The sequence below is a fragment of the Leguminivora glycinivorella genome, chromosome 24 (assembly GCF_023078275.1).
Source record: "Leguminivora glycinivorella isolate SPB_JAAS2020 chromosome 24, LegGlyc_1.1, whole genome shotgun sequence".
In the NCBI taxonomy this organism is placed as follows: domain Eukaryota; kingdom Metazoa; phylum Arthropoda; class Insecta; order Lepidoptera; family Tortricidae; genus Leguminivora; species Leguminivora glycinivorella.
Window position 1 is genome coordinate 4,763,243 of NC_062994.1, and position 26,876 is coordinate 4,790,118.

A 26,876-nucleotide genomic window follows, 5' to 3' on the forward strand; every position below is an offset into this window, starting at 1 on the left:
GTACAGAAGGCCCACTGCTTTGATGTTCACGAAATGCCGCCTTTTAAATGCCTACAAAATTCTAACAAAGAAACGAGCCGCACGTGCGCAACGTCGGACGATAGGGTTGCCTATGGATTAAAACGAATTAATACTCAGATAAAATGTTATATTATTATATTCCAGTCTTGGGTACTTTCTAAGTTTATATACAGTATATACTCGTAACTATATATTTTGTTTAAGTCCCAACATCATAAGCCTTATTGAACTTTTCCGTGGGACTTAATCAATAGTAGATCTGTGTAAGACTGTCCTATTTTATTCATGATGTATATTTAACTAAGCATTATTAGCCATTCACATGCGGACATCGCATATAAAACTTAAAAAAAAACCTCGCGACGTAAAGTAACAATAGAAAGTGCGAACGTGCGTTCCGTGAGAACGCGCGCCACCTCTGATTAGACCGCGAACTCGCGGCCGCCAGCATGTACTTGTAGCGCGGCGATAGAATCGCTGAGTGAGCCGCCCCTGATTACGATCAAAATGTAGTCTGGCTCTGTCGGGCCACTACCGAACAGGGAGAAGGAGAGCTAGCTAAGGATTATCTACCTCCTTGCGTTATCCCGGCATTTGCCACGACTCATGGGACCCTGGGGTCCGCTTTGACAACTAATCCCAAGATTTGGCGTAGGCGATTTTACGAAAGCGACTGCCATCTGACCTTCCAACCCGAAGGGTAGAGGCCTTATTGGAATTAGTCCGGTTTCCTCACAATGTTCACCGTAAAGCGACTGGCAAATATCAAATGACATTTCGCACATAAGTTCAGAAAAACTCATTGGTACGAGCCGGGTTCGAACCCGCGACCTAAGGATCGAAAGTCGCACGCTCTTACCGCTAGGTCACTAGCGCTTCTAGGATATTCTTACGAATCTTACCAAAGAGGATTTAGTACTATAGAGAGTTACTGTTGAAGTAAAATGTGTAATCACAGTCAAAGAGGATTGAGTATTATAGAGAATGACTGTCAAAGTAAAATGTGTAATCACAGTGCATAGACTGCCATCTCTCGACACAAGCTTAAACTTTTGAACCTCAGTTTTGACAATTTGGCCCATATTCTTAGCTTGATATGTTTTAAAATGTCAAATATTAATATTAGCGCCATCTAGCCGAGCGTACCCCAAAGGTGTATCGCCATCTAGCTCACCGTACCTTTTTCTGTATGGTTTTGGGGTACGTTTTTTTCTTAGACTTTATCGGTCTTTACGAAGTTATATAGGTCTTTGTCACAGTGCATAGACTGCCATCTCTTGACACAGCCTTAAAACTTTTGAACCTCAGTTTTGACAATTTGGCCCATATTCTTACCTTGATATGTGTTAAAATGTCAAATATTTATATTAGCACCATCTAGCTGAGCGTACCCCAAAGGTGTAATGCCATCTAGGCCACCGTACCTTTTTCTGTATGGTACCAAAATGGTACTGAGGTACGTTTTTTTCTTAGACTTTATCTGTCGATAGGATACCCCTAAATATATTATGTAGAAATTCCTGTAGAACGGTCACCACGACACAGGCCTCGCCTAGTGTGGGACCACAGATATAGTTGTTAAATTTTATGTAATTTTTTCTAATAAACACATTTTTTTTTTTTTTTTTATATGATGTTATATATGTCCTTGATCTTACAAATCGTAAGCGACTGTGACATTGGCTAGGTACCTACGAACTGCGTAATTCATAACCAGCGCTGTCCGGACATTTGTTTGTATAAATCAAATGGAAACGTTCATTTATTTCATTATCAATACATGAGACTAGTTATCGCTTACGTCGTTAGGTACGTCTCTCGTAAACAAACTTACGTAAAGACTGAGTTAGAATAGTAGTGAATAAATGATAAGACTCACACTACAAACATGTTTGCCGTACTTCGATTGATAGTTCCTCATCATCATCATCATCATCCTCATTTTAACCTTGGCACCTAGTGCTGAGCATAGGCCTCTCTTCGTGAAACCACATCTCGGACACTGGCGATCAAACACTGAGAGAAAATACAACCAGTTTTCATGTTCGTTCAACAAGTTTTTTGGTTAAAATAGCGCCTACGTGCTCTTTGGTTCAAACAACAAGCTACTTGTCATTTGAATCGGCAATATATTTGAATCAACAAGTCGATTTTATAAAAACAACCTGACACATATTGTTTTAAACATACGTTTGGCTGATTCAAACGGATAAACCGCAACAAGTCGAACTTGTTAAATTCACAACGCAAATTTCTCTCAGTGAATGTATGAAAGAGGCGCGTTCCTAGCACACAGTCTAAGCTGGTGTAGGTGAACGCGTACCATGCTTGTATGAGTGAGGTATGACAGATTGACAGTTCACGTTTTTGACAGGCGGTAACTGTGAGGTAACCAATAGCGGGTGGGGGGCACTTTCAGCGGGGAGCGGGAGTGGCCAAACTTTACTCTACTCTTTATTATACTGTTTTATATAGAAATGCCAATTGTATGGACTAGGAAATTACTTAATACTGTCTTCGTTTAGCGCGGTACTGGCTCATGAATTAAAAATATACATAACATATTTATCGTTCGTGGTCAACGGGACCACGAACGATAAATATGTTATTATTTATCAAAGACTAAATTAAGGGTAAGACTTTTCGTGCATGTGACTAAATCACTAAATCTCTATAGATATATAGGTACTTAGTTATGCTAATTGTATCTTCTTTTCTTGTCTCAATGCATGTAATAACTACTTCAGTGCAGTTTATGTTTCCAAATTGTAAAACTACAGCATGTTTCAGTTTCCTTTTTTTTAACTACTCAATGTTAATTTAATTTAAGATTACACAAGTGGTGTTTGCCTATAATTAGTTGTGCAATAAGCTTAAAATGCTAATGCATGTATACCTAACCATGTATCATTGTAACCGCTGTTGGCAGACCTTAATAAATAAAAATAAAAAAATAAAATAAAATAAAAAAATGTGCTGTATGAGTATTTTTTGTTCTATGGGTTGAAAATCTTTGACCAAAAACTATAATCGTAAATTAATCTCGTAAGTCCCGTACTTGTACAACTACAAATTATATTCGAGTTATGAACTCTTAAAGAATTAAAAGAAAACTCCAAATTCATTTGGCATGGGTCATACAAGGCTATGCTATCAGAAATATTTACAAACTGTACTTAGTAATGATTCTTATCTAGGTGTTAACTAAACTATCGCACCTCACGAGCTAATTATCGATACTATCCCAACACTATCTAACAGTGCAAATAACTGGAAACTATGTTGCTTCCTATAATAGAAAACCAGTATCCGCTATGGTATTAGTTTAGACCTGACCTACGCAATTTTATTAATGTTTATTCCATACACAACAAACTATGTACCTACATAGCAAAGACGTATGTAACTCCGTATAGACATAGATTAGATTAGATTAGATGTATTTATTTCACAACATGATTACAGTACAAATTACATTTATGTCAATTTATAAGAATCTATATTGGCATATAAAGTCTAAGAAAAAAACGTAGGTACCTCAAAACCATACCGAAAAAGGGTACGGTGACCTAGATGGCGATACACCTTTGGCGAACGCTCGGCTAGATGGCGCTAATACTCGTATTAATATTTGACATTTTAACACATATCAAGCTAAGAATATGGGCCAAATTGTCAAAACTGAGGTTCAAAAGTTTTAAGCTTGTGTCGAGAGATGGCTGTCTATGCACTGTGATTACACATTTTACTTTGACAGTAACTCTCTACAATACTCGATCCTTTTTGGTATATAGTAAATACTGCATAATATTAGGTAAACCTGAATGTGCCCACGGAATATTTAGAAAATTGTAAAACTCAACTTTTGTATGACGTACAATTTTTATATGACCATTGAAACTATTCATTTTATAAATTTAAATTTCCTATATTTCTTGTGAAACTTTCATGAAATTCCCAAATACAGTTTTTTTCGGAAACTTTCCGCAACTTGCATATTATCATTCATTCAATCAACCATCAAGTGATGGAGATGGAAAATGGGAAATATTGTCGCGTAGGGCGATGGAGGAAAGAAGCGGCAGGGATGCATTCGATAGATAATTATGTTTTCCCCTCACTAGCTCGGAAACACGTGTTTTGTCCTTTAATACCAGCGGGTAAAAACGCATTTTATCCACTAGTGGGTAAAGTAATTTGACCTTGAATAAAGTCAAATTAACTGCTTTAAAATTTATAAAAGTAGGTGAATCTAGTAATAAAGATGATTTACCACCTGTGGAACTACTGAAAGCAGTGATAAACGCATTTTTTGCGTTGTAGTTTCCTCGCCATAGTGAGGAGAAAAGTTTTGTGTTACACTCGGGTGCAAATGTATTTTACTTCTCGTGTGTTAAAAAACTCGCAAGTTCAGGATTCTATTCTCGAACCACTCGCTTCGCTCGTGGTTCAACTATAGAATCCTTTCACTTGCTCGTTTTTCAATTTCACACTCGGCGTTAAAATACAACTTTGCCCCCTTGTATAACAAATAACTATTTTCTACTCGACAGGAAATAAATGCCATTATTACTGATTACACATTTTTAACCCACGACGCAAAAACGACGGGCTGTTATAAGTTCGACGTGTCTGTCTGTGTGTGTGTGTGTCTATTTGTCTGTCTGTCTTTCTGTCTGTTTGTCTGTCTGTGTGTGTGTGTCTGTCTGTGGCATCGTAGCTCCCGAACGGTCGAACCGATTTCGATTCAGTTTTTTTATTTGAAAGCTGAGTTAGTCGGGTGTTCTTAGTCATGTTTCATAAAAATCGGTCCGCTATGTCGCGATCGGGGTTTTTTTCAAAATTTTAATTTTTACTTTGACAGTAACTCTCTCAGAACTGAAGAGGAAAGCAGAGAATAGGGAAATTTGGCGCATACTCCACCGACAAGAGCTACATTAGCTCTTAAATAAGAAGAAGAAGAAGTAACTCTCTATAATACTCGATCCTCTTTGTAATGGACTGGCTCTACATATGTAAGGCTTAAGTGCACGCTTATATTGGGCGTACAGCGGGCGACGCTGCATAAAATGCAAGTAGGTACTATCAGCTGCAAAAGGGCATGGTGAATTTATCAATGAATTCAGTTCAGGGGGGCGATTTTTGAGTCTCACTGTCACTAAAATACCGGCTGAAAACGGTGAATTGCCTATTATTTTCAGTGACAATTTTCTGAATTCGAACGCGTGAGACTCAAAAATCGGCCCCTTTTTAAAATTAAATGGCCTGAGGAGAGGGCGATTTTTGAATCTCGCATACGGGATTTTGTCACTAAAATACCGGTTGAAAACCGTGACTTGCTTATTATTTTCAGTCACAATTTTCTGAATTCGAACGCGTGAGACTCAAAAATCGGCCCGCAGTTCATTGGGACTATTTCGCCAGTGTCAAGGTGATATGAGCTAATTAATAATTTTTGTACGGTAAGTACGACAGTGTACGGTGAGTTAGCACTTGTAAATTGATAGCTAGATTTTACAAGAGCACGTGGACTGCCGGCCGTTGACGACAAAAAAGTGGCTATACGCGTTTCGAGATTAATTCTTCATCAGCTTATCACTAGAACATTACTTTACTGTTTAATAAGCTATCGATATCTTATACTTTTAAACGAGCAATTCTTGTATATTTATTTATTTATATATACCGACGATCTCGGAAATCGCTCTAACGATTTCGCTGAAATTTGTTATGTGGGGGTTTTCGGGGGTGAAAAATCGATCTAGCGTAGCCTTAGATCCCGGAAAACGCGAATTTTCGAGTTTTCATGAGTTTTTCTTTCGCGTTAGTAAACGTAAAATATGGTCGTTAATTTCGCCGCGCGCGCATCGATTCCGCTTAGCTCAGTCGTACGAGGTCGGTCTAATGTACGCAGATAGATCGTAGGTGTCAGGGTTTCGAATCCCGGCCAGAAATTAAGTTTTTGTTTTTTGTCTTTTTTTTTGTTTTTGTATTTATAAGAGTTTTTTTTATCTAAAGACGTGATATATTAAAATATGTAGAACCGAGCGAAGCTCGGTCGCCCAGATATTTACACTTTAAACAACATTAATGAGCAAAAGAAAAAGAAATTATTCACGACACGATACCGCTAAGATGGCGTTCGAACCGGAAGTCTATCAATGAATTCGTCCATAATTTCCCCGTGCAATTTTGCAGCTGATAGTACGCTCCCGTCCACTGCACGCCACGTCGGACGCTACGCTTTGGGCGTCGACTCAGGGGGCCGATTTTTGAGTCTCACTGTCACTAAAATATCGGTTGAAAATGCCTAATCTATAATAAATAACCTAGTTTTAAGCTAAATATATTATTAACAAAAATATGGGTCGATAAACCTGAAATAAAGAATTCCAATTCAAATTCAATTCAATTCAATTCAAAAACGGTGTATTGCGGTATTTTAGTGACAGTGAGACTCAAAAATGGGCCCCCTGGTCTGGGGCCGATTTTTGAGTCTCACGCGTTCGAATTCAGAAAATTGTCACTGAAAATAATAGGCAATTCACCGTTTTCAAACGATATTTAGGGACAGTGAGACTCAAAAATCGGCCCCCAGGCCTTACAAAGTGGCCCCGTAGCCGAATGGCATTTCTGCGACGCAAAACGCCACCGAAACGCCGCAGAAATGTAGTCTGGCTCTGTCGCGCCAATATGCAAGAGCGATGATAGATAGCAACAAAAGAGATATTGTCGTCAGCGTTTCTGCATTAGGCTGCGCACACAGCGCCTACACTACACACTCTAGTATCTATAGTATCGATAGTAGGGATGGACTTAAATCAGGTTACGTTACACCTGTTAACTATGTTATAAGACTCAAGTCCCGCCGGTCTGATAAAAAAAAAAACAAAACGTCAGTGAGAGCGCGAAAACCTTCACTCGATATCCGAACGCGCGCCAAAGCAGACATTTTGTAGTGACTTTTAGTTTTAAAGTTGCTGTGATTTTTTCTTGTGAAAAGTGGATTATTTGTTTGAGTTTCAAAACGTGAGTGGATTTAAGTATTTTTTTAATTTTCAAAATATTTTTTTTTGACATTTAACTATAGTTATGACCTACATTATTAAACCTACGTTAAAATGTGTATTATTTTTGGTTATACAACATTGTTCAAGTTTCTAATGGGTTGGCAACGCGCATGTGACACTCCTTGAGTTGCAGGCGTCCATAGGTTACGGTGACCGCTTTCCATCAGACGGACCGTATGCTAGTTTGCCACCGACGTAGGATTAAAAAAATGTTCGTTTTTAGGGGTATTTTTAAATTTATGTACTTATACAAATTGTATACTTACAACGAATGTATTTTGTAACACACTGATTTACAATTTCACGAATATTACACGCATATAGTATAACTATTAAGTATTTAAACTAGCCTCCGACGACGTTTCAAGGACGGCCTCCCCATGGTTTGGGAGCTAACAACACCCAATTGCGTAAAATTGATGTTACTTGCGCAGTTTTTTATGACAAACTATTAGTCTTAGTAAGGCAAGTAAATTATATGTTATTATTCATTATATTTCAAAGAACATAGCTGTACTCGATACACGATTTAATGAAATCGTCGATAGAAAAAATTGTAAAGATTGGTCTCGAGTTCGTCATTAAACGGTTGTGTGTCGTTCAATTATTCACTTAGTTGTCTTTAGTTAATATTATAATAACAAATATATACATATCTAAAACACTAAGTATCGAAACATTTTGTACAAATAATGCATCTTTCTATTTTATTTTAATATTTTTCCGCACTTTTCGTACCTATCCGCCCTTTTTAGGGTTCCGTACCTCAAAAGGAAAAAACGGAACCCTTATAGGATCACTTTGTTGTCCGTCTGTCCGTCCGTCCGTCCGTCTGTCAAGACCCTTTTTCTCAGGAACGCGTGGAGGTATGAAGCTGAAATTTATATCAATTATTCAGGTCTACTGTCCCTTGAAGCTGTGAAAAAATCAAACTTCTAAGCCAACGCAATCAAAAGATACAGCCGTTTATGCCGCAAATTTTCGACACTTGCAAGGGAATCAAAACCTACAGGGTGCTTCCCGTAAACTCAGAATCTTGAAATTTGGTACGAAGCAACGTCTTATAGCATAGATAAAGGAAAAATTACGAAAACCATAAATTTTTAGTTACATCACATAATATATTTTTTTAATAATTTTAACCTTACTACCCATTTCCTCATAAACGCGTAGAGGTATTAAATTGAAATTCATACCAAATACTCAGGTCTACAATACCTTTAAGCTGTAACAAAATCAAACTTCTATGTCAACGCAATCAAAAGAAACAGCAATTTGTACGGAACCCTCGGTGCGCGAGTCCGACTCGCACTTGGCCGGTTTTTTAGTGACATCGCGCTCTCACTTACTCCCATACGATTAGACCACCGAAGTCCAGCCGGTCCGAGATAAAAAAAATGTAAGTGAGAGCGCGAAAACATTCACTCGATTTTCGAACGCGCGTCAAGGCAGACATTTTGTGAGTTGTTTGAAAGTTGCCGGTGAACTTTTGTGAAAAGTGAATTTATTTATTTGGAAAATCACCTCATTTATGTAAGTTTACTATTTAAAGACTTTAGTAGGTAGTATATTTTTGATTTGAAGTTTTCAAGTAGCTGGAAAAGCTGTTGAAACCTTTTTAGGTAAACAATGTCACTATCGAATATATCTAGTTTATTCTGGATCCTAAAGGAACCTGAGTAGGCGCCTACTTAAGATATGCACTCATCTAACACCCATCTGTACCTAATAAGTAGCTAATACTCAACGTACTTTTTTAGGGTTCCGTAGTCAACTAGGAACCCTTATAGTTTCGCCATGTCTGTCTGTCCGTCCGTCCGTCCGTCCGTCCGTCCGTCCGTCCGTCCGCGGATAATCTCAGTAACCGTTAGCACTAGAAAGCTGAAATTTGGTACCAATATGTATATTAATCACGCCAACAAAGTGCAAAAATAAAAAATGGAAAAAAAAGTTTTATTAGGGTACCCCCCCTACATGTAAAGTGGGGGCTGATATTTTTTTTCATTCCAACCCCAACGTGTGATATATTGTTGGATAGGTATTTAAAAATTAATAAGGGTTTACTAAGATCGTTTTTTGATAATATTAATATTTTCGGAAATAATCGCTCCTAAAGGAAAAAAAAGTGCGTCCCCCCCCTCTAACTTTTGAACCATATGTTTAAAAAATATGAAAAAAATCACAAAAGTAGAACTTTATAAAGACTTTCTAGGAAAATTGTTTTGAACTTGATAGGTTTAGTAGTTTTTGAGAAAAATACGGAAAACTGCGGAACCCTACACTGAGCGTGGCCCGACACGCTCTTGGCCGGTTTTTTATTAAATTTCCAAGTGTATTTTTAATTCGTCAGAAAGTTTTCAAATGTATGTATATTCATTATGGTACAAAAGTTAAACATTACAATCGAATTAAGTATAAATAATGTAAGAACCATTATACGATCGAGTTTATGGTTGACTAGCTTTTGCCCGCGGCTTCGCTCGCGTTAAATTTGGCAATTGTGAAATACTCCATACAAACTTTCACCCCCCCCTATTATAGGGAAGTGGAGTGAAAAGAGACAAAAAGTAGCCTATGTCACTCTCTATCCCTTCAACTATCTCCACTTAAAAGATCCCGAAAATTCGTAGCTCCGTTTTGCCACGAAAGACGGACAAACAAACATGTAGACACACACACTTTCCCATTTATAATATTAGTATGGATTTATTTTCTGGATTTGCTATGAGTAATCACATAACGAAATCAACTTCATAACCCGTTATTCAATCAGAACGCGCCCTCGGGACCTAAAATGCGATAAGTAACTCAACGCAAAATATTTACTTCACTTGATAACAGTACGAGAAGTCATACAGTTGTGTTACCAACGAATACTTAAACGTAACTTTCTTATTTGACGTTTTTAAGGTTATCTTTTTTGACCAAGACTTTTTTTAAGGTTAACATTTTTGACCAAGACTTTTTTTAAGGTTAACTTTTTTGACTTAGGTAAACTGTGTTAATTTTTTGTGAAGTGATATTGGTGAAATTATAAAGGAAAAGCTAAAAGGTTAGTTTCTAATAAAATAATAGATTACGATACAAGTGCGGACAATGGGAAGTTTGAAACGAGTGGCGATATATTAAAATACGATTAAAGGGAGTGTTTTAAATCGACACGAGTTACGAATTACCTTTTTGTGCCTAGTACGTGTATCGTACATTTTTCAGTAGGTACCTACTTATACAGATGGCCCTCGAAGTTTAAACCTGACGAAAAAATAAACGATTTGCGCACTAGTTCGGGCAAAAAAGACTATCTTTACTGAAAATTACATCTTCAGTTCAGATGGTGTATTTTTTACGCACTAGTGCGAGAAGTGGTTCATTATATAACAGGTCGAAACTTCGGAGGCTCATCTGTACTGAAAAACGTCGTACGATACACGGGCGAAAAGGAAATTCGTAACTCGTGTCGATTTAAAACACTCCCTTTGGTCGTGGTTTTATTTATCGCCACTCGTTTCGGAATTCCTTTTTTTCACACTTGTATCGTAATGTACCATAAAATATTTGCTTATTTATTTATGATTGTATTCAAAATGAAATGTAGCTGGAAAAAAAAGTTGTTATTACTAATACTTATTAACTGCTGCAATTTAAATAGTAGTTTGCAATACCTATTCGCTCTAATGAACGTAATAAAATCAATGTTTATTACTATAATGATATAATTAATAATCATTAATAATATTAATAGCTTTTAACTCTTGCATGTTGCTGTGATAATTGAACTTTTAGTTATCATAATAATCATTTACAAATAGGACAACCAATAGTCAATATACACGGCGCTCGTGAGCATTGCGAGATATTTTAACCACGCACATCTTTGAAATTTTTGAAAAACAACTTGTCTTGTCGCGCGCGAGTCCATACTTGAAGTCGCACTTGATGTATGGACTCGCGCGCGACAAGGCCAGCTGTGCTAAAGATGCTATTAGACGTGTAGAAAAACATGCTTATCTTGTTATGTTCTAGTGTTAGATGGATGATAGGAAAGTGCCTAGAAAAATAGATAAACATGTTATGATCGATCTTAAAATAGGATGACACTTTGTAATGTATAGTCAGGAGCGTAAATACAGTAAAAAGTTTAATAAATTTTCATCTCAAGAGCTACACGAGCTTATTCCACCGTCCCCATTCTACCATCGGACTCTTAGACGCACGGCCGATTTCCATCCTTACTTGGTAGATATTCCGCGAATTCGCACGACTTTGCTTCTTCTTTTCTTATGCGCACTGCCAAGGAGTGGAATTCCTTGCCGGCGGCTATATTTCCGAGCTCATGCAACCCGGCAACCTTCAAATCAAGAGTGAATAGGCATCTTCTGGGCGAACTCACTCCATCGTAGGCCACGTCTTTGCCTTTGGCTAGTCTGTGTCCAAGAGTAAGCCCATTTATATCAATAAAAAAAAGCTTTTATTCAACTTGCCTTGTTAGTATGTTAGTTAGGGTCAAAACGTAGAAGCTAAATTTGACCCACTTCCCGGTTTCCGATTGAGCTGAAATTTTGCACACTTAGGTAGGTAAATCACGTGACAATGCAATGTTAAGGTATCATGGAGCTGATCTGATGATGGAGCAGAAAGGTGGTCATAAGGAACTCTGTTATGAAACGTCGTATCCCCATCGAGTAAGGGGTTTTTAGAAACGTCTCGGAGAGCAGTAGATGACTGTTGAAAGAAGAATAGGTACAGTCGGCGATAATAGCTTGTGCCAAAAATGTATTTTTTTTAAAAAAAAGCTTATTTAATTACTTATTGGCAACGTTCGTGAAGACGAAATTGTGAAGAAAAACATTATCATTCAATTGTGGGTTGAATTTAAACAAATTCAACCCACAATTGAATAACTTTAAGTTTCAATTGACTTGAAATTATTTTCTAAGAAAAAATAATGAAATTTACTACGTATGCGAAGACCTCAAAGTTGAAATTAGTTTAACGTCAAACTGAACTGACATATTAATATGTCACTATAAATAAAGGCTTATGCTGTATGAGAATGATAGGCGATTATGACCTTATGGAAATAAGTTTTAAATGTATGACGTGAAATCATTGACTTGTGTATGACGAAAATTATCATAAACTTACGTGGTGAGACTGTTATTGGGTGATAAGTGATAAGTGATAAGTAAAACAAATATTTACTTATATTTAAATCATTAATTTCCTTCTATGTGTCGTGACCCATCTTAGTATTTAACTTCGTACTGAGACAACGATATACATAATATACAAATACATAGAAAATACATAGAAAACGTCGATGGAAAAAATATCTTGGCACATAATAGAGGAATAAGTACCTAAGGGAAGAGTTGTAACTCCATACATCAGTAATGAGAGTTATTTGTATAAGTATAGTTATAGTGACATCTAGTGACAATCACGCGCCAATCACGCGTCAACTAGCGTAAATTATCAGTGCTGCTACTTTTCAATAGATGTCGCGACGAACGAAAAGTCTAATGCTGACAAATTTTTAGCTAATATTACAATAGCATTAATCAATATTCTGTTTTCAATTCCTTCTGCTTGTAATATAAGTTGTAAACTGTTCTAATATTAATTTTTTGGCAGACGAGACACAGTTGCCACCTAGTATCGAGTGGTATGATAATTCCGGCAATTTGACGCGTGATTGACGCGTGAATGTCGCTAGATGTCACTTAACTATGCCTATACAAATAACTCGCATTTACTGATGTAAGTATGGATACAACTCTTCCCTTACTAATTCCTCTATGGTCCACATAACACAAATAACTGCCTATACAAGCTTTTATTCAACTTGCCTTGTTAGTATGTTAGTTTGGGTCAAAACTTAGAAGCTAAATTTGACCCACTTCCCGATTGAGCTGAAATTTTGCACAACTAGGTATTTAATTCACGTGCCAATGCAATATTATGGTATCATGAAGCTGATCTGATGATGGAGCAGAAAGACGGTCATAGGAACTCTGTTATGAAATATCGTATCCCCATCGAGTAAGGGGTTTTTAGAAACGTCTCGGAGAGCAGTAGATGAATGTTTATTATTATTTATTTAAACTTTATTGCACAATTGGAAAAAAGTACAAATGGCGGACTTAATGCCTTAAGGCATTCTCTACCAGCCATCCATAGGGCCAAGCAGAAATTCGCGAATGTGGGTGCAGTGAGAAAAATAAATTTAGAAAGCATGACAACTATTGACAAGTATAGCAATATTATTTACAATCAATATAATACATAAATAATACGTTCATATCATTACACATACATATACTACTTTCTGACTTGTTGTTATTATGTGTTCTTTGTCTTGTCTGTGTTCACGAATAAATGTTTATTCTATTCTATTCTATTCTATTCTATTCTATTCTATATACACAAATATAAATACAAATATACATACAAATAATATATTATAATTTATAAACATAATGTATGTATAATGTTGAAAGAAAGGTACAGTCGGTGATAAAAGCTTGTGTCAAAAATAAATTTTTTGCAACAAAACTTATTTGATTAATGGAAATCAATATAATTATTATACTGTTAACCTGTATATAAATCCCTTATCGAATGAAGAAGTAGTCTATATGTTTCTCAACGTCTGAAAAAGGAATATTTTACTTACCTTCCATTTTTTATGTTGTTCCAGTATATTTAAACCAACATGGACGTAGAAAACGCTAACTGCAAGATGAGAGTGTCCCAATGCACAGACATGGAAGTGCTGCCCATCGAGAGACCTATCAAAATTGACCAGTGAGTACCGTTTTAACCCCCGACGCAAAAACGACGGGGTGGTATAAGTTTAAACAGAAATAAATAAATATTGGGGTCACCTTACACAGATCAACTTAGCCCCAAACCACAGTATAATAAAGAGTACTATCGTACAGTATGGCCACTTCCGCTCCCCGCTGAAAGCGCCGGCCACCCCCTCTCGGTTACCTCACAGTTACCGCCTGTCAAAAACGCGTACAGTCGACGTGTCATATCACAAGCACGGTATGCGTTCACCTACAGGAGCTTAGAATGTGTGCTAGGAACGCGCCTCTTTCATATATTTGATCGCTAGTGTCCGAGATGTGCCCAAACTAAGCAAATCTTGTACTATGGCTGCTAGGCGACGATATACATACTTAAATAGATAAATACATACTTATATACATAGAAAACATCCATGACTCAGGAACAAATATTAGTGCTCATCACACAAATAAATGCCCTTACCGGGATTCGTACCCAGGACCGCGGCTTAGCAGGCAGGGTCACTACCGACTGAGCCAGACCGGTCGTCAACAACACACCAAAAAATTTGACGTGTCTGTCTGTGTGGCTGTCTGTTTGTCTGTCTGTGTGTGTGTGTGTCTATCTGTGGCATCGTAGCTCCCGAACGGATGAACCGATTTAGATTTAGTTTTTTTGTCTGAAAGCAGGGTGCTGACGATGGGAGGACTTACGGAACTAATTTGTTCCGTCTATTGTCCTTTGAGTCGTCAGCAACCCAAACCCTCCTTTGAACTTGTACACTCCTTTTTGCTGTGTACTTAACACAGCAAAGGGGAGTGTACAAGTTTCTAATGGGGTGGCAACGCGCATGTGACACTCTTTGAGTTGCAGGCGTCCATAGGTTACGGTGACCGCTTTCCATCAGGCGGACCGTATGCTTGTTTGCCCCCGACGTAGTATAAAAAAAAAATATAAAAGCTGAGTTAGTCGGGAGTGTTCTTAGCCATGTTTCATGAAAATCGGTCTACTACATCGCGGTCGGGGTTTTTTTCAAAAGCCAAGGCGTGGAATTCCTTGCCGGCGGCTATATTTCCGAGCTCATATAACCCGGCAACCTTCAATTAATGTGAACAGGCATCTTCTGGGCGAGTTCACTCCATCGTAGGACACGTCTTTGCCTTTGGCTAGTCTGTGGCCAGGAGTAAGCCCATTAATTCATACTAATATTATAAATGGGAAAGTGTGTTTGTCTGTTTGTCCGCCTTTCACGGCAAAACGGAGCGATGAATTGACATGATTTTTTAAGTGGAGATAGTTGAAGGGATGGAGCTCATAGGCTACTTTTTGTCTCTTTCTAACGCGAGCGAAGCTAGTAATAAAATAAGTGCGAGTGAAAAGGCACAGATTAATGAAATGTAAGGAATAAACTATGCGGATGGTGCATTTGTCCGTGTCATGAGACGTGTAAGTCCGTTATCACATTATCCTATCCGATATCGGATATCGGAAGGATTATAATGGAAAAAATCTAAGATGGCGCCTGTAATGTATGGGTCCTGCATCCGATATCGGATCAGATAATGTGAAAACGCAGTAAGACTATCTGAGAATTGGCGGATTATTTTGTAAAACCTCCGACCGCGGCATAGTGGACCGATTTCCATGAAACAATGGCTTTCAAATGGAAACATGGTTCATCCGTTCGGGAGCTACGATGTCACAGACAGACACACACACAGACAGACAGACAGACACGTCAAACTTATAACACCCCGTCGTTTTTGCGTCGTGGGTTAATAAAATGAGGTAGGCTACTCAGTGAAAGTGATGAATTAAAAGCTCAAGAGATGCTTACATTATTTGTTTTTTCATCTACAAAAGGATAACAGCATATCTCTCTCTATTTCCATATCGTCCTCAACAATAATCAATTAGACAATTATTATTTCTTCTTTATACAATATTCTTCCATACAAAACTAAACGAAAGTAACAGACTGACGTGACATGTCAAAAACTTCCGCTGCAATCGTGACTGATCGTGACTCTTTCATGACACCTACATGTCAAATTTCTTTACTATTTAAAACTTAGTAGTGATTCAATGCTCTTTGGTGTTTCCGAGATGTCATTAAGGTGCGACCACACCGCTGCTTAAATAACCTAACCACAAAATTAAAATTTTGAAAAAACCCCCGACCGCGACATAGTGGTCCGATTTTCATGAAACATGGCTAAGAACACTCCCGACTAACTCAGCTTTCAGACAAAAAAAACAAATCTAAATCGGTTCATCCGTTCGGGAGCTATGATGCCACAGACAGACACACACACATACAGACAGACAGACACACACACAGATAGACGTCGTTTTTGCGTCGGAGGTTAAAAAGACAGTACGGAAACGCACGACGTGCCCCATATGAAAGTCACTGCGTTTCCGTACCGTCTGCGTATTTTGAGCAGCGGTGTGGGGAGCATGCGGTGAAAACGGTACGGATGCGATGCGTCACTGCGATTCCGTACCGTCACCGTTTTTTAAGCAGCGATGTGGTCGCACCTTTACACTTCTAACTCATGTCGAACTTCTGTCATCTTAACTGTCAACATCCCACAATAAAACTCTGTCAATATTGTCACCATGCATGAATTTATCATCTGAGACCTGTTTCTTTACTTATCTTATAAATAACAATAGGTAGTAAGATATGGCATCCAAATCAAATAGAAGACGGAGACGCAAATTTCTAAATTATAACTTAAATTTGATTACATGGTAAAATGTATTTATTTATGTGATACTAGCTTTCGCCCGCGACTTCGCTCGCGTTAGAAAGAGACAAAATGTAGCCTCTGTCACTCTCCATACCTTCAACTATCTCCACTTAAAAAATCACGTCAATTCGTCGCCTCCCTTTTGCCGTGAAAGATGGACAAACGTACAAAGTATTTATGAGCCAAGAGCCACGTGACACCCCCCCCCCCTCTCCCCAAGTACAAAGCTGGATCCGCTCTTGAGTGTCAAAGGGTATCAACTCTTATCAACAAATCTTGAGTATCAACGTTTTAGCTACGCGCATTCCTCCGAAAAATCTGGAACAAAGGTCCGTGATAAGACTGACAATTCAGGTCATAAAACTGTAAGGTTATACAACTGCACGGGAAGCATGGTCGCGCGATAGACGATAAAATATCAGGCCGTCCCTATCGCACTTACAAATAGTGCGATAGGGACGGCCTGCTATTTTATCGTCTATCGCGCGACCATGCTTCCCGTGCAGATTTTTATAACGTTGTCTTAAACCTAGCATTTTCCCGGCCTAGAGCCAGGGTCCGCTTTCCTGCTCAGTCTTCTCCACTTTCCCTTGTCTTCGGCATCCACAGGTGTGAGATTGTCTACATATTGTCATGACGTCCAGCCAGCCAAATGATTTCCATAATGCTCCTCCTTGCGTTATCTCAGCATTCGCCACGACTCATGGGAGTCTGGGGTCCGCTTTGACAACTAATCACAAGATTTGGCGCAGACACTAGTTTTACGTAAGCGACTTAACTGACCTTCCAACTCGAAAGTTAACAAGGCCCTATTGGGATTAGTCTGCTTTCCTAACGATGATTGCCTTCACCGAAAAGCGACTGGCAAATATCAGAAATTTCGCACATAACTCATTGGTACGAGCCGGGGTTCGAACCCGCGATCTCCGATGATTTTTATAGTGTTATTGACTTTATTTTATTTCCTTGCAGCGAAATCACAGGCCTGGAAAAGCTGGTGGAAGAGATACACGCCATATTCTCCCGGGACCACGTGAATGTCCAGGATGTGCAGAAGCTAATGCTGGGATACAAGAGCAGCCCGAAAGACTGGAAGAAATATGCCAAATTTGACCGTTTTCGGTAAGTTTTTAACGCAAAAACGACGGGGTGTTATAAGTTTGACGTGTCTCTCTGTTTATCTGCCTGTTTGTCTGTGTGTGTCTGTCTGTGGTCTGTGGCATCGTAGCTCCCAAACGGATGAACCGATTTCGATTTAGTTTGAAAACTGAGATAGTCGGGAGTGTTCTTAGCCATGTTTTATGAAAATCGGTCCACTATGTCGCGGTCAGGCATTTTTTATTTTTTTTTTTTTACTGGAGATAGTTGAAGGGATGGAGAATGACATAAGGTACTTTTTGTCTACTCGAGCCTGTCTTTACATTTAGAGTTTCCTGCCAGTCCCATAGTGGATACCCCCCTCCTACTGAGGGGGGACTGAAATCTTCTCGAGGCTGAGGCGTAGGGTTAGAGCCGGCGTAGCTTTATTTGACGTTCATAAGCGCATTGTAATGTGCCTACTTGGAAAATAAATATTTCATTTCATTTCAGTCGTAAGAGGCGGATCAGTGACATTGGTAGAAACTATTGTTATCTTGGCTAGTAAAGTTGGCCTTCTAACGATAGATCAAAGTAAAATAATATTAATATTGGAAACTACGATTATCATTTATCTGTGTTTTGGCAAAAACAGGGATTATGTTATCAATCTGTCACTGTCATTGAGTATTTGACGAAAACAACTAGGTATTGGACATTATAAAATAAATACATAAATAAAAATAAAGAAGCCTTTATTATTCCAACTTTGAAATTACATATGCTAATCCGTTTAGTTTAGTGTCATTTTTTGTTCTTCGTGCTTTATTTATTATTACACGCATGCATATAAATTATTGTGTTCTTATTTATATTATGTGTATTATTGTTTATTATTATTTTAAATTATATATTAATTAATGACATTGCATTTTTCATAGAAAAAGATTCGAATAACATGAAAATTAAATAAATTATAATTATTGGTGTAATACTAAGTTATATCTCTAGCTTTTCACTTTTTTTGGTAGAACACTTTTTTTTTATGGACCCCTCGTCGGGTAAAGGTCTTGGACATTACGTTGTTTAAAAGCGTTTACAATAGTTATTTACGACTCAAGTGCGAAAAGTGCGATAATCCCAATGTGGGTGATCAATTTGTAGTACCATCAAAGGTTATTTTAAATCGACTCGATGTGCGAATTAACTACCTGTTAATAATCACATAATTATGGCTACTTTACCGCACTAGTGCGGGAATGAGCTCTTTTCGTGCCTATCAAAAATTACAAAAGCAATATGTACAGTAAAATAGTACATTACGATACTAGTGAGAAAAAATTGTCGATTAAAAACACTCCCTTTGGTCGTGTTTTAATTTATCGCCACTCGTTTCGAACTTCATTTTCGCACGTGTATCGTACGACGTTTTACAGTACAGATGAACCTCCGAACCTCTATAGTTGAACCACGAGCGAAGCGAGTGGTTCGAGAATAGAATCCTGAGCTTGCGAGTTTTTCAACACACGAGAAGTAAAATACATTTGCACTCGTGTGTAACACAAAACTTTTCCCCTCACTGTAGCGAGGAAAGTACAACGCAAAAAATGCGTTTATCACTGCTTCCAGTAGTTCCACAGGTGGTAAATTGTCTTAATTACTAGATTCACCTGCTTTTATAAATTCTAAAGCAGAAAATTTGCATCTTTTCAAAGTCAAATTACTTTATCCACTGGTGGATAAAATGCGTTTTTACCCGCTGGTATTAAAGGACAAACACGTGTTTCCGAGCTAGTGAGGGGAAAGAATAATAATCTTTTACCTATCCTTTATCTTCTCTTACGTACATGTTCGCCAACATAATAATATTATTTATCACAAATATCATACGATTACTGTAACTGTGACATATATGATGTTATTATTTATAATAATTATCTTATCTTTGCTAAAGTATTTCGTCAAAACAAAATGTATGATTCAACTTTAACTAAACCCACTTGTCGATAACAATATCAACTTTATTTTTTTAGAAGGAACAGGTGATATGGGCGTGTTCACTGCATGATAAAGACAGAAAAAAATAATTTGTCTCAAGATCATGAAAAACATATTTTTTAATACAGTTGCTCAAAAAGTGCCCGTTTTTTGGCTGTTTAGCGTGCGAGAAGTTGTATTTTACGAACTAGTGCGTAAAAAGTACAAGTACGTTCCATTTTACGACTACTTAACGAGCTATTTTCATATTAGTCTAGTTTACTAAGACAGAATAAAACTAAAAACATACTATTAAGTGACTAATATTTAAAACGTTAATATTTCATATGTAATTGTTTACTTTTAGTCATGCTAAACATAGTTTTTAAAATGGTTTATACTTTGAAAAATCGGTCATAATGAGTCGTGTAAACAGAACATGATTGGAACGAAACGCGCCCTCTACTGTCAAAGTAGAGGCGTCTCCCAGCAATTCCCGTCAACTTTGTGAAAAAATTAAGGGAAAAGTTAAATTTGTTTTTATTAATTCCTATTTTGTTACCAAGATTTTGTTGATTAATTGAGATTTTATTAAGTTTTATTTCGTCATTAAGGTTCTCTAGTATCTATATTTTTATAAATTAACAATACTATGGTAGAGAAATAGACCTGTAAAAAAAGCGCTTGTGGCCTAGCGGTAAGAGCGTGCGACTTTCGATCCGGAGGTCGCGGGTTCGAACCCCGACTCGTACCAATGAGTTTTCGGAACTTATGTGCGAAATGTCATTTGATATTTGCCAGTCGCTTTTCGGTGAAGTTAAAACATCGTGAGGAAACCGGACTAATTCCAATAAGGTCTAGTTTACCCTTCGGGTTGGAAGGTCAGATGGCAGTCGCTTTCGTAAAAACTAGTACTTACGTCAAATCTTAGGATTAGTTGTCAAAGCGGATCCCAGGCTATTTAATAAATAGAACTGTATGAATCAAACAAAGCTATAATAATAAAAATAAACCCACAATTACATTTGGTCTCAGACATTCTTACTTTACTGGCAGAGATATCTTAAGGGCGTTCCCTGCGCCAATGACCTTCGATTTTCGATTCGATTCAAGCGACTGGCCCCAATTTCAGTCTGTGTAAGAATGTCCTACAATACATACATATAATATAATCCCGCCTGTTGTTCCCATAAAGTGGTAGACAGAGCACATGAAACTCAAGTTTCAGTGCTACTCTTGGCAATTAAAGGGTTGAAAAAAAAACCGGCCAAGAGCGTGTCGGGCCACGCTCAGTGTAGGGTTCCGTAGTTTTCCGTATTTTTCTCAAAAACTACTGAACCTATCAAGTTCAAAACAATTTTCCTAGAAAGTATTCATAAAGTTCTACTTTTGTGATTTTTTTCATATTTTTTAAACATATGGTTCAAAAGTTAGAGGGGGGGGGACGCACTTTTTTTTCCTTTAGGAGCGATTATTTCCGAAACTATTAATATTATCAAAAAACGATATTAGTAAACCCTTATTCATTTTTTAATACCTATCCAACGATATATCACACGTTGGGGTTGGAATGAAAAAAAGGGGGGGGTGCCCTAACGAAACATTTTTTTCCACTTTTTATTTTTGCACTTTGTTGGCGTGATTGATATACATATTGGTACCAAATTTCAGCTTTCTAGTGCTAACGGTTACTGAGATTATCCGCGGACGGACGGACGGACGGACGGACGGACGGACGGACGGACAGACAGACATGGCGAAACTATAAGGGTTCCTAGTTGACTACGGAACCCTAAAAATGTCACATTGCAGTGACAGGTTACCAACCTCTCGCCTACGCTACAATTTAACCCATATCCCACAATCGACTTCTTCAACACCCATGGGACGAAAGGGGCTGGTGAAATTCCCATCACCAAACAAGGCGTCACCACGCAGGGTCCTAATATTTTATTTATTTAAATATTTCTCCACAGGTACACAAGAAACCTGGTGGACGCTGGTAACGGTGCCTTCAACATCATGATCCTCTGCTGGGGGGCTGGACACGCGTCGCCTATACACGACCACGCGGACTCGCACTGCTTCATGAAGATACTGTCCGGAAACCTTGAAGAAGTCAGGTAGGACTCATACATCTATCTCTGTCACTCTACTGTTGACACCCTCATGTTAGACAGTAATGGAGTGTACAATATCATGATCCTCTGCTGGGGAGAGGGTCATGCGTCGCTTATACACGACCACGCTGATTCACACTGATGCTTCATGAAGATACTGTCTGGAAACCTCGAGGAAATCAGGTAGGGACAGTTTGATTTACTACTTTTTAACAAACTGTGCCCTTAACATCCCCAAGGTAATGAGACAGAGCTGCCATCAGATTCTGGTAGGGACCTAGACCTCCTTGCTTCATGAAATACTACTTACTTGCTTACTTTGTTGCCTTGACGACCCAAAGTGAGTCTTGGCCTCCAACACAAGAGCACGCCATTTTACTCGGTCCAGGGCGACATCACGCCAGCCCCCGCCAATGCCGAGTTCAAGGAGACCTGCCTCCACTCTATCCACCCAACGATATTAAGGGGACGTAGTTACGCAATAACGTTCCAATCCACATGAAATGGTCATTAAGTTTTAGACCTTGTATGAAAAACAAAAGTCTTTCATTTCAATGACAATTTCAGATGGATTTAGAACGTTATTGCGTAACTACGTCCAAGGGTCCATGCAATACTGTCCGGAAATCTAAGAAATTATATAAAATAAAATGTCGAAAATGCCGGGATAACGCAAGGAGGATGATGAAGGGTCATGGATGTTTTCTATATACATAAACATATAAGTATGTATTTATCTATATAAGAATGTATATCGCCTAGCTCCCATAGTACAAGCTATGCTTAGTTTGGGGCTAAGGTGTCCTCCAATATTTATTTTTTATTTTATTTAATATGCTGAAGTGTGCCTTATAAATCATATTCCATTCTATTTACGATATTGACAATAAACTGTTTAAATTATGTGTACTTAGATAGTCATTCCCTTTTACCTACCAACACACCAGAACCTTCCAGACTAGAACAATACGCGACACACGATAACCTCCCAACCTCCATCATGCCCCATAAACAAGGACTGTTTAACCTGCCAACCGGTTCTGTCCCGATTGCGATCGTTTGTATGATGTTGATGGCCAATGGCCATTCAAGTCGTAATCTAATATTCTCGAAGCTACTTAAGTAAATACTGTATATATAATATTAGCTTTGGCCACGGCTTCGCTTTCGTGAAATTCGAAAATTGCGGAGTGCTCCATAACAAATTCCATCCCCAAAGTAGCCTATGCCAAATCGTCGCTCCGTTTTGTCGTAAAAGGACGGACAATCAAACAGACTTTATAAATGGGAAACTGGGGCCCTATTCGAACCGTTATCTAACTGTCAAGTGGTATCATTTCAAAATCAACTGTGGATAATGGTCGCATGTGAGATCGGATCGCAGGTTGGTTTTGAGCCAACCAAAACGTATTAATTGAAAAAAAATATGAATCTAAAATCAACTTTATCTTAGTACAATAGGGCTTATAGTTTTTTACATTAAGCAAAACGGTACATGATTCATGTGTCCTTTTGACCGTTGACAGCTTTTGGTACATGTGGATTTGGTCGCTAGACTTTTTTGTCTATGGAAACGCTGTGCACGATGCGGTGGCGAGTAGCGGAACTAAACATGTCATTTACCGGCTATCAAAAAGAGGTTACACTGGTGATGGTCGATAAAGACTATTATTAAACGAATTTTAGCAGCAATGAAGCTTTATTGACAAGCGTTATTTTTGTGAAACCGACATCTACACGTCACATAATGCTAGCTCCACACATTATGAAATAAACGCCACAAATTATAGGAGGTATATACACGTCACCCAATCTCAAGTTGCTTCTAAACCACGCTTACGGATCAAGTCGTAAGTACATTCACACATTTTACAAAATACTTAAATTGAATTTTTTTTTCTCCTACAGAGCCGCCATTCATAGAGTCTGACCGGAAAGTGAAGAGTCGTGAAATGTATGGGGTCTAATACATTCCACGACTCACGACTCCTCACTTTCTGTACAGACACTAGTATACAAGGGGTTTGCATTGAAATTCAATGAGGAGGCACACTCGAAGCTTGTGACAGATGGCGCCACCTTATAAGTCCATTGCACAGACAAAGAATTTAATACGTGAGAGTGAGAAGAAGATATATTTTTCTCTCTCTCACACATATGAACGACAATGACATGCCCATTATTACACTTACGTACAGGCGCCGCCTAAAATGTCAGTGCCCGGCGGGATAACATGTCAGTGTGTCTCCTCATTCACATTGACAAAATAGCTTGAACATGTTAAATCCATTAAACTGCAATTGAAATTCCTATCTTTTTTGTGCCAATGTTTTCATTTCAATGACATACAAACACAACTATTAAATATGTGTTTGTATTGTTTATATTTATCAAGAATAAATGATTTGTATTATGATAATAATAATGATTTGTATAAGGCGGAAATTAGTTTTTTACCTCACCCACACAAAAAGGGACTTTGTTTTTTTCTACGAGGGAGCAAACTGACAATTTTCTGTTCGAGAACTTTGTTGTCAGTACAGAATATTAACGCAACGAGTTTGCATACCTTTAAATGTCTGTCACATAATTAATAATTTACATCTTGGGCGTTAACATTTCAATACCTACTATTATCGAAATCCCTCGCTACGCTTAAAATTCAATGTGATTGCCATGCCCACAATATTGCTGCCGATATACAAATACAGTTGTATTTTTATAGCACCCTAAAGAAAAGGATGCATATAGTTTTCTTTGTTCTTGTTTACTGACACACTTGTTTGACAAAGTATAGTACGCACTTACCTACAAAAATATTGACAAAAATGTGCAAACTCTTTGTTGCGTTAGTATTTTACACTGGCAAATTAATTCTACAACACAAAATATTGTACCTATGGTAACACCACATTTGGAGATACTTTTGCATTCGATCGTAAATATAATAGAATATGCCCAATAAAACAACTGAACAAGCTTCGTTAAACTTTATTTGATGTCTTAAATGTTTGTCACAGAACACATTTGTACATTTATTTAGTCGCATACATCTGTATACTCCACAACTATTGTTACTATTGCTATTTACAACAGGGGAAGACAATTATATAACTCCGTATAGACAGATAGGAAGAAAACGGCCAAACTCAGAACTATAAAGAAAAAGGTACGGTGGCTTAGATGGCTTTACACCTTTGGGGGTGCTCGGCTAGATGGCGCCAATATTAGTATTTTACACTTTAACTCATATCAAGCTAAGAATATGGGTCAAATTTTCAAAACTGTGGTTCAAAAGTTTTAAGCCTGTGTCGAGAGATAGCAGTATAGGCACTGTGATTACACATTTTACTTTGACAGTAACTCTTCTTCAGCTAGTAGATATTCCGTGCCACGACCGCATTATTTACCGCATGTATGATTTGAAGAACCACTGCAATTATTACAAAGGGGGAACCTAAGGGCACAGTACAAGAAAGAGCTCTATCTACAGTATGGCCACACCCAGCAATAAACTCTGAACTAATGTAGATACTTACTACAATTTAAATACACGTGACTATCAAATTAAACAAATATCGTAACTATTATTTTGAAAAATCTTATCTCACACTGATACTTAATATTGAAACGCAGTGCCTCTACATGGACTTCATACATAGTTACTATATTCTTCTTTTCATTGACAGAAAAACAAAGTGATGCTCTCCAGCAATGTATTTAAATACAAAATGCAAATACTTTGGTTTTTTACCTATTTCAAATAAAAATACAAAATAGTTTTAGAAAAAGGTATTTGAAATACAAAATGCAAAATAGGTATCTTCAAAATACCTTTATTCAAATAAAATACTTTTTTGACATAAGGTAAAGCTTTTATTCTAAAGATGTGTTTAAAACACAGAATCACCAGAGAGCCCAGAAACCTGGCTCTATAGAATTAGCACGTTAAAAAGTGAAGCCAAAAATTGGCTGTCTCCATGTCTTTTACCTAATATTATAAAAATCTAATGAAAGAGTTATTAGGGGAAGGTTGCTATCATTGGACCACTTCGCTGCTCTATATATATAGTCGGTGGCAAAGTTCCTTTTACCTTCGTGCCTCGATACCCTCGCAACGCTCAAGATTCCACTTTTTGAACCACTCGCTACGCTCGCGGTTCAATATTGAAATCTTTCCCTTGCTCAGGTATCAATATTGGCACGTCCAGTTAAACAACTACTTTGCCCCCTTGTAAAACAAATAACTATTATTTTTTCAAACTCGGTAAACGTAACAGTCAAGACGCTAGCTTTTTTGAGAAATTAATCGTATTTAATCTAAAGAACCTTCCCTTAAAGTTAACGGAATTCAAAAAAGTAAGTAAGTAAACACTTTATTGTACAAGAAAAGAATACAACACATATAATTTAAAATAGAAACAGGGTGTATAGTTTGCTAACTGGACACCACCCGACTAGTCGGGGCAGAGGTAGACCAAAAAACCGGCCAAGAGCGTGTCGGGCCACGCTCAGTGTAGGGTTCCGTAGTTTTCCGTATTTTTCTCAAAAACTACTGAACCTATCAAGTTCAAAACAATTTTCCTAAAAATTCTTTATAAAGTTCTACTTTTGTGATTTTTTTCATATTTTTTAAACATATGGTTCAAAAGTTAGAGGGGGGGGGACGCACTTTTTTTTCCTTTAGGAGCGATTATTTCCAAAAATATTAATAATATCAAAAAATGATCTTAGTAAACCCTTATTCATTTTTAAATACCTATCCAACAATATATCACACGTTGGAGTTGGAATGAAAAAAAATATCAGCCCCCACTTTACATGTAGGGGTACCCTAATAAAACATTTTTTTCCATTTTTTATTTTTGCACTTTGTCGGCGTGATTGATGTACATATTGGTACCAAATTTCAGCTTTCTATTTATAGTGCTAACCGTTACTGAGATTATCCGCGGACGGACGGACGGACGGACGGACAGACAGACATGGCGAAACTATAAGGGTTCCTAGTTGACTACGGAACCCTAAAAAACGAGGCGAGATGACCTCGACGTATTTTG

The 26,876-nt window shown here is 37.8% G+C and overlaps 1 protein-coding gene across 3 annotated transcripts in view; it reads left to right on the forward strand.

The window, feature by feature from the left end:
• The first annotated feature begins 6,914 nt into the window (after positions 1-6,914).
• Positions 6,915-26,876, forward strand: part of LOC125238582 (cysteine dioxygenase type 1) — a 54,908-nt gene continuing 34,946 nt past the window's right edge. The window contains exons 1-4 of one of the 3 annotated variants that reach the window (XM_048145929.1): positions 6,915-7,050; positions 13,792-13,898; positions 17,615-17,764; positions 21,673-21,819. In XM_048145929.1, the coding sequence (XP_048001886.1) occupies positions 13,807-13,898; positions 17,615-17,764; positions 21,673-21,819 (389 nt within the window). In that variant the 5' untranslated portion in view covers positions 6,915-7,050; positions 13,792-13,806. Of the gene's footprint in view, positions 7,051-8,487; positions 8,625-9,968; positions 10,144-13,791; positions 13,899-17,614; positions 17,765-21,672; positions 21,820-26,876 lie in introns of those variants that run through there. The other 2 variants (XM_048145930.1, XM_048145931.1) reach the window with 2 other exon arrangements.